Source organism: Lipotes vexillifer, unplaced genomic scaffold (assembly GCF_000442215.2).
Source record: "Lipotes vexillifer unplaced genomic scaffold, Lipotes_vexillifer_v1.1 scaffold743, whole genome shotgun sequence".
In the NCBI taxonomy this organism is placed as follows: Eukaryota; Metazoa; Chordata; class Mammalia; order Artiodactyla; family Lipotidae; genus Lipotes; species Lipotes vexillifer.
The window spans coordinates 1-8,706 of NW_006779070.1; the positions used below are offsets into that span (position 1 = coordinate 1).

Sequence of the window (8,706 nt, forward strand, 5' to 3'; positions counted from 1 at the left end):
AGAGATAGGGAAATCTCAATATATTTTTAATTTTTGTACCTCCCATCATTTTATAAAAGAGAAGTTGGCTAACCTACCAAAATTATTACATTAAATAGGCACATTTTCTTTGTTCTTTATTGTATTCCTTGTCATTTCAGTTATAGACTATACTCAAGTTGCCCATCTCCCTCCATCACGGGAATTTCATCATGAAATCATGTCCTGCAGCACCACTGGATCCAGCAGTTTCACCAACAGAGACTGAGCTGAGAATAAAGGGGATCATGGAGAAACTAGACCAGCTGATCCCACCCAGACCCTTCACCCATGTGAGCTCCACCACCAGCGCCACACACAGCAAAGCCACCCTCCTCAGCCCTCAAGACACATACTGCAGGGGGGATCAGCTAGACGTCCTGCTGGAGGTGAGGGACCACTTGGGATGCAGAAAGGAATATGGCGGGGATTTCCTGAGGGCCAGGATGTCCTCCCCAGCCCTGAAGGCAGGTGCTTCGGGAAAGGTGACAGACTTCAACAATGGCACCTACCTTGTCAGCTTCACCCTGTTCTGGGAGGGCCGGGTGTCTCTGTCTCTCCTGCTCATCCTCCCCAGTGAAGGGGTGTCGGTTCTCTGGAGGGCAAGGAACCAAGGCTATGACAGGGTGATCTTCACAGGCCAGTTTGCCAATGGCACCTCCCATGTCAATACTGATTGTGCCCTGGTTTTAAATTCAAGTGCTGAACTGTGTGAGTACCTGGATAGTCGAGACCAAGAAGCATTCTACTGCGTGAAGCCTCCACATATACCCTGTGCTGCACTCACCCACATGCATTCCAAAAACAGGGACGTGTCTTATCTTAGCAAACAAGAAAGAAGCCTCTTTGAAAGGTAAATAATTATTTCTGGAGACTACCCGGGCAAATATAGTGATGATTTGGCCTATCTGTTGATCTAAAGGAAACTATTATGAGTATATCAACTTCGGGACTCTGTGAAGAGCCATTTTAGAAAAGGTCTGTGAATTCATCTGGGGACAGTGCCCACTCTCCAGTAGTCCCTAAAGGTTTGGGATATTTAACCCTTATCATTGAAACAAAAAATATAAATAAAATAAAAATTAAAAGAGAAGGAGAAATAGACATGTGTGAATATGCATGGGCTCTAATATATTTTTTCTGCTTCTCAAAAAATTACCTTGTACACTTTCTGGGGATCTGTACTCCCTGGACTAATAGGCCAAGAAATGTAAATTTAATAAATGGTTTGGAACCGTGGGCAAAGTAGTCTGTTATTATCACAAGAAATAACTGAAGCAATGGGTAATGTGGTTTCTTGTGTTTCCTGATCTTGGGGCCACCTGCAGATTAATTTCTATATTTGTCTCGTTAAGGTCAAATGTGGGTATAGAGATGATGGAAAAGTTTGACGCCATTACCGTCTCCAAATGCAACAGTAAGTTCTCCCTGTGTTTGACGGGTGGTACTTAGTACTAGTCCCATTTAAAGCATTTCTTCTTTTTGTGGACTTATTCACTATTACCTGTCCTATTGTTACTCTGCTCATCAGGCTGGTCTATGGTAGGCCAAGATGCCAGTTACCTAAGTGAATAAATGAATGGAATCATAAACCTGTTTTATAACGCTCATCATGAGGGCTTCCCTGGTGGTGCAGTGGTTAAGAATCTGCCTGCCAATGCAGGGGACATGGGTTTGAGCCCTGGTCCAGGAAGATCCCACATGCCACGGAGCAAGTAAGCCCGTGAGCCACAACTACTGAGCCTGCGCTCTAGAGCCCACGAGACACAACTACTGAGCCTGCGTGCCACAACTACTGAAGCCCGTGTGCCTAGAGCCCATGCTCCACAGCAAGAGAAGCCACCACAATGAGAAGCCCGTGCACCACAAGGAAGAGTAGCCCCCACTCGCGACAACTAGAGAAAGCCCGCGTGCAGTAACGAAGACCTAACACAGCCAAAAATAATAAAAATAAATATAGCTCTCATCATCAATCTTATCATTATCTATCAGGCAACAGATTACCTGCCCATCAGACACAACAACCTTCAAATGTCAAAACTCTCTCCTAATTTGCACCTAGGTCTTATTCCCAAACCACCACCATCAGCATTTCCCACATTGCTACAAGCACAAGAATCACCATCTAGAGGTTTCTAACCTGCCCTCTATAAGTCAATTCATTACAATTTCCCCCTCTTTGGCTTTGCCACCTTTCAAACATTTTAACATATAAAATAGCACTTCCACACTTATATTTATTAATTGCTCTTCAATTTCTTTGGCTCAAAACATCCTAGGAAATCATTATCTAAAATGATTTAAGGCAAGAACTTTTGTGTCCCTTTAAGTTTGACATTAACAGCTGGCTAATTGCTACTGAACTCATTTACACTGAAGTGTATATATGTACCTACAGGTAGAAATGGCATTTTTCACCCAGGATGCACAAGGATACTCATACCGGTTATTAAAATATTAAACCACTTCCTTTGGTTGGTGAATAATCACTGCCCCAAGACCACCAAGGCTAGATACGTCAGTCCATCAGATTCCCAGACTCTTCACAAACCAGTGACTAATGGGTTAATACCTGGCCTGTTCTGGCCTACAGCCATATCCATGTGGACTGTCCAGGTCCCAAACCAAATTAGTCGTTAATTTTTTTTTATATTTCCATGCACTTAACTCAAAGGATTTACAGTTTGATTGTGGCATTTAAGACACTATGACAGTCCTCAGCTGCCGCTAAGGTGCTCAGTCCTTCCGAGGAAGCTAAGGCCGCATTGGGGAGAGGGCCTCACTTCATCTGGCGACTAGCACCGCACCCGGCAGCCCCCATTTAGCACTCGCCCACACCATGGCCTCTGTCTCGGAGTTCACCTGCATCTACTTGGCCCTCATCCTGCACGACGCTGAGGTGATGGTCACGGAGGATAAGATCAATGCCCTCATTAAAGCAGCCGGTGTAAATGTTGAACCTTTCTGGCCAGGCTTGTTTGCAAAGGCTTTGGCGAATGTCAACATCGGGAGCCTCATCTGCAACGTGGCGACTGGTGGACCTGCCCCACCAGCTGGTGCTGCCCCAGCATCAGGTCCCGCCCACCCCACCACTGCTGCCCCAGCTGAAGAGAAGAAAGTGGAAGCAAAGAAAGAAGAATCTAGAGTCTGATGATGACGTGGCCTTTGGTCTTTTTGACTAAACCTCTTTAGTAACACGTTCAATAAAAAGCTGAGCTCTTTGAAAAAAAAAAAAAACACACAAAACACACTAGGACAGTGTGTGACAAACTTGGGGGTAAAGTGGGATAAAATGACAAGATAATTGAGTTTTCATTACTAAGCAAGAATTGATGTCTTTCCTTTCATAAGAAGGCAAACAAATATTTAAATTTTACCTAGAAGGTCTTTTTCCTGGGAGAAAACATGTTCTCTACAATGAACATTAATGGGTATCATTTAGAAAATTCTTATCAGAGAACATTTTTTCTGAAAAATAAGTATTCCATTAAGATAATGATGCTTCAATAAGGCTTTTCCTCCATCCTCACACCCCATTAAAAGGATACTTAGAAAAGACAGTTGGTTCTTAATAAATACTGATGGGTAAAGTGATATTTTAGAAGATCCTATCTTGTTGATTCTTTAGCAGAAAAGACAGCTCCAATGAAAAAGAAATGCAAGTTTGGAATGGCATCCACAATCCCCAGTGGACAATCCCCAGTGTCTGGAAAGACACATGGAATCCTGTCTCCTGTAGTTTGGCTCCAATCGAAATGAAAGAATGCCTGAGAGGAAAATTCATACATCTAATGGGAGATTCCACGATCCGCCAGTGGATGGAATACTTCAAAAGCAGTATCAAGAGTATGCCTGTCTAAGCTATTACTCATATCCCTTTCAGAAATATCTTTTTCATTTCAAGGGGAGAAATTAATATGGGAAATTCCTCTTTTTCATATTTGTTAGTCAAAACACACCAACACTTTTGACAAGACATCATTGTCTTTTCTTTAAAATAATACATTTATTGACTAGAAGGGAGCCAGTTTAGAAAAAGGTTTACTCCATGCCTATCCCTGCAAAATTCACACTTCAATATTTACCCAGCATGCTCAGAAAATCATGGACAGAGAAGATGATAATATTATATTGTCCACCTTCTACAGATGGCATGATTAAGGGTGTGGATTCTAAATCCAGATGTCTTGGGATCAAAATATGGCCTCTACATGTCCTAGTTGGATGGGCTTGGGCAAGTTACATAACTACATAGTGATTTTGTCCTTAGTTTCCTCATCTGTAAAATGGAGATGAAAATAGTACCCACCTGGTAAAATGAGGTAATATACACAATGCATTTAGAATACTGTTTGCTACATACTAAGTTCTCTTTGGTGTAAGCTGTCATCACTATTATTATTTCATGGAAGGACAGATGCTAGGAGTAAGGTAATGGCTTCACATCAGGTAGGAACAGTGGTTAAAAGTAGGGGCTTTGGAGCCTAACAGACCTAGATTGTGCCACTTAGAAGCCATGACCTTGGGCATAGTACTTATTTTCCTCATCAATGAACTAAAAATAACAACAGCATCTGGCGGGGGTTATAAAGAGTAAATGAGGTAATGGTTATAAAATATTTAACACATTGCAAGACACATGAGCACTCAGAAAGTGCCCAGTAAACAACAGCTATTGCAATGATTATCATTAGTTCATATCAGAGTTGGGGCTAGAATCCATTTGCTAGAATCCTAGTCCAGTTGCTCCTTTTACTAAACCAAGAATGCATCAATACTAATTCAGAATCCACTAGTAGATCTTAGCACTCTTACCTGGAAAACTGTCACTGCCTGTCCTGGACCCTGGCTTTTACCACTGGGGACAGTGCAGCTGGTGTGGCTCCCTGCTGGTCTTCCTGACAGGATGTCACTCTTGTGATCTCCAACTTAGGGTGTAAGCTGATTCTCCCAGTAAAAAGGGGAAATCAATAGGGCCTTGGATCCCCTCCAACAGAAGGGGAGAGTTTTAAATTGTGACCTCTGGTAAATGACTAAACTCCGCCAGACCTCAGTTTCCTCATCTATAATATTAAGGGTCTGGTGATAACTTCTAGCATCACATCCTATAACTGTGGGTCTCTTAGTTTATAGAAAGTACTAAATTATTGAGTTGCCTACCCTCTTGGCTGACCTTTCAAGTTGTGGTAGCAAAACATCTGTTGCACATATTGTTAAAAGTTAAATCATATGGCTATAGTGTGATTTGGAAAAGGAAACTGAAATATGTGAGAAGCGGAATGAAGAAAACATTCTGCCCTTTTCCTCCACCCAACCCTCCAGGATCACTATTTTCAAACCATACTGGTTAAGATTTTAAGTGCAGCCCTTTACTTCTAAGATGATACATGTTACAAAGCATTAATGATCCTTTACTACACATTTTCCTCAGAAGTTCTAGCTGCAAAGCAGCTGGCCTTGATAGTTTGACAAGGGTCTAATCAACACGATGAAAAATGAAGGGACTTCGTTTTCTTCTATCCATATTATACTTTTCAAAGGTTTTAAGATTTGGGTAGAGACTCTACTTTCACAAGAACTGTGAGACACTTCAAGTTTAGGTACAGATTCTGTCACTTATGAGTTGTGTAAAATCTTGAACAGATCATTTCACCTCTCGGTTTTCTTTTCTACAATATGGCAATTAAACATATATGCATATATATTGAGCTTTGAAGTAAATGAATATATCATAAATGCTTTGTAAACTGTAAAGTCCTTCACAAATTAATAGTAATATTATTATTATAGATGATGTATTCAGTGCCATTTCATGCATATGTAAAAGAAACACAGAAGTATAAAATATAATTCCAGTCTTAAGGGAACTTACAGAGGACTTGGGGAAATAGGGTTACTTGTTTTTTCGAAATATAAAGACATCAATTGGTATCTTTCTCTATCTTCAAATTAACTTAGTCTACAGTTAGCAAAATGTACAAAACTAATACCCACAAAAGGGACTCCATCATCCTCCAGTGAAGTGATCTCAGTGCTCACCATCGCCAGTCGATTTGGTTCTACGTGATTCTACAGAGGGGCAGATATAATTTCTTATAACACTTTTGGTTGCTCAATAATTTTCAAACTATTCTCTCATTTAAACCTATAATAAATTAGTCAGGATTAACTTATTTAATCATAAACACCAAATCTTTTCTTCTATTTTTATGACCTTTGTAACCTTTTTTTCCTTTGTCATCAGCCCTGAAGTCAGTGGATCTGCATGAATCTGGAAAATTTCAAAACCAATTTGCTGTGGACTTGGACAAAAATATCAAAATCCAGTGGCAAAAGCATGGTTACCCCTTGATTAGATCACTGACCTATTCAGTCAAAGAGATTGAGTACATCGCTCAGGTTATTGACAGAACTGGAGGAGAAAAAAATACTATCATTGTTATTTCTCTGGGCCAGCACTTCAGACCCTTTCCCACTGATGTTTTTATCCGAAGGGCCCTCAGTATCCATGACTCAGTTCAGCGCCTTCTTCTGAGAAGCCCAGACACTGTGGTTATCATCAAGACAGAAAACATCAGGGAGATGCACAGTGATGTGGAGAGATTTAGTGTCTTTCACGGTTACATCCAATATCTTGCCACAAAGGACATTTTTCAGGATCTCAATGTAAGCATTATTGATGCCTGGGATATAACAATTGCATATGGTACAAATAATGTCCACCCGCCCCAATCTGTAGTCAGAAATCAGATTAATATATTGTTAAACTTTATTTGCTAGATAAAACATATCGCTTTAATTTATTCACTTAATTAAAGACATCTGTTAAGTGTTTGCTATCATGCCAGATGCTGTTGGCTCTGAACTCTCAATTAACAAGAGAAAATCTGCACTATGGCTGATTTATTAACCAGCAACTCAACCAAATCAGTTATTTCTAATTTGGACTTCCACTTACAAATAAACACAAAAATACTTATGAAAAGGAGCTACACTTCTTGATCAGAGTCATGCCACTTTTCACAAGCAGGAAGTCAAGACACCTAATGGTTAAAAGTTCTCTGTGAGGCATGGAAATTCAGAGCAATAAAGTCATTATAAAATATTTGGAGAAAGTAGTCCAATTTCCTTATTTATGAGACAAGTTCAAGATGATTTCCAAGTGGGAAGAGAAGTCTTTTGAGGCAATGCTCCATGTACAAGGTCCTGAAGGAGCAGCAGAATTTGAAGCAAGACCCTCTGACATTTCTCTCCCTAGAGGGACTCCCACTGCTAGGAGCTAATCTGTTCTATAGAATTTATCCTTCAGGAATACCAGATAAAACAGTCCAAAGCACAGTACTCTAGGATTCAGAGAGCTGGGCTTCAGTCCTTTTGTTGACAGTAATTACATAACTTTGGATAAGTCACTTCAGCTCCCTGGGCCTCAGTTTCTGAAACGAAGGAGTTAGCCTGAGATTTGTGATTTTCGAACCTTGCTCTGTGCAGCTCTGGGTGGTGCTGCAGGTACTGCCTGGAGGGACAGGAGTTAGGAGAAGTGCTCGGTGCGCAGGGTACCAGTTCTTCCACACCACTTCAGCCAGAATATCAGCCATTTCTACCCATGTTTATTGGGCTTCTGGGTAGGCTTCTGATTTGCAAAAAAGGTTCTACCGCTTAAAATGTTTGAAAACCATAATGTAGATAATCAACAACATTGGTTTCTATAATCTACACATACGGGTTACTATTTTAATCACGCTCACTTACATTGTAATAGGCCTTCCCAAAATTTGACCGAAAAAGAATGATATGAGAATGTCAGTTGAATAGGGTGATATAATTATTATAAAGTATTTTGGTATAATATTCTTCCTTAATTTTTCCCTCTAAACCATGCCCCAGATATCACTGGGCCCCTGACCTACTCTTGTTCCATCTAGGAAAAGACAATTATAATAGGAATATCTTAAATCCATTTATCCAGTTTCCTTCAGGAAAGGGATGATAATTTTTCTACTGATTTGCCCATGAATCACAATTCACAGTTTGGTGCCCAGTAAACAGATGGTCAAAAATATTAAGTCCCTTATCACGTGTCATGAACTAGTCGAGACTTTAGGGATACAGTGGTCCAAAAGGCACATGAATTCTTTGCCATCAAAGAACTTATATTGTAATAAAGGAAAAAGATAAACAAAAAAGATACAAAATAATCCCACACTACTAAAGTAGTATGAACAAAGTATATAATAGGGTAATGTGATGCAGAGTGACAGCATGGTGGTGATGGAGGTGACTAGTTAGAACAGTTCAAAAAGGCATCTCAGAGGAGAAGCCATTACAAGGGAGATCAAAATAATGGAAAGGAGGCATCCATGAGACAAAGTGAAGACAGTGATCCTTAAGAAAGAATGGCAAGTGCCAAACCCCTGAGACGTGATGGAGCTTGGTTTATTTAAAGAACAGGAGACCATTATGCCTGGAGTATTGTCAGTGCAAGAAATATGGAGGGGGGCTTCCCTGGTGGCGCAGTGGTTGAGAGTCCGCCTCCCGATGCAGGGGATGCGGGTTCGTGCCCCGATCCGGGAGGATCCCACATGCCGCGGAGCGGCTGGGCCCGTGAGCCATGGCCGCTGGGCCTGCGCGTCCGGAGCCTGTGCTCCGCAACGGGAGAGGCCACAACAGTGAGAAGCCCGCGTAACGCAA

General features: G+C 41.1%; 1 protein-coding gene and 1 pseudogene across 1 annotated transcript; both read left to right on the forward strand.

The window, feature by feature from the left end:
* Positions 1 to 218: 218 nt before the first annotated feature.
* Positions 219 to 6,798, forward strand: LOC103088540 (NXPE family member 4). Its single transcript, XM_007472255.1, is given in 5 exon segments — positions 219 to 871; positions 1,374 to 1,435; positions 3,650 to 3,714; positions 3,717 to 3,864; positions 6,263 to 6,798. Coding segments are annotated over 5 exon segments (1,416 nt in total). The 5' UTR covers positions 219 to 266.
* Positions 2,858 to 3,200, forward strand: LOC103088270 (60S acidic ribosomal protein P1 pseudogene; annotated as a pseudogene).
* Positions 6,799 to 8,706: the final 1,908 nt, after the last annotated feature.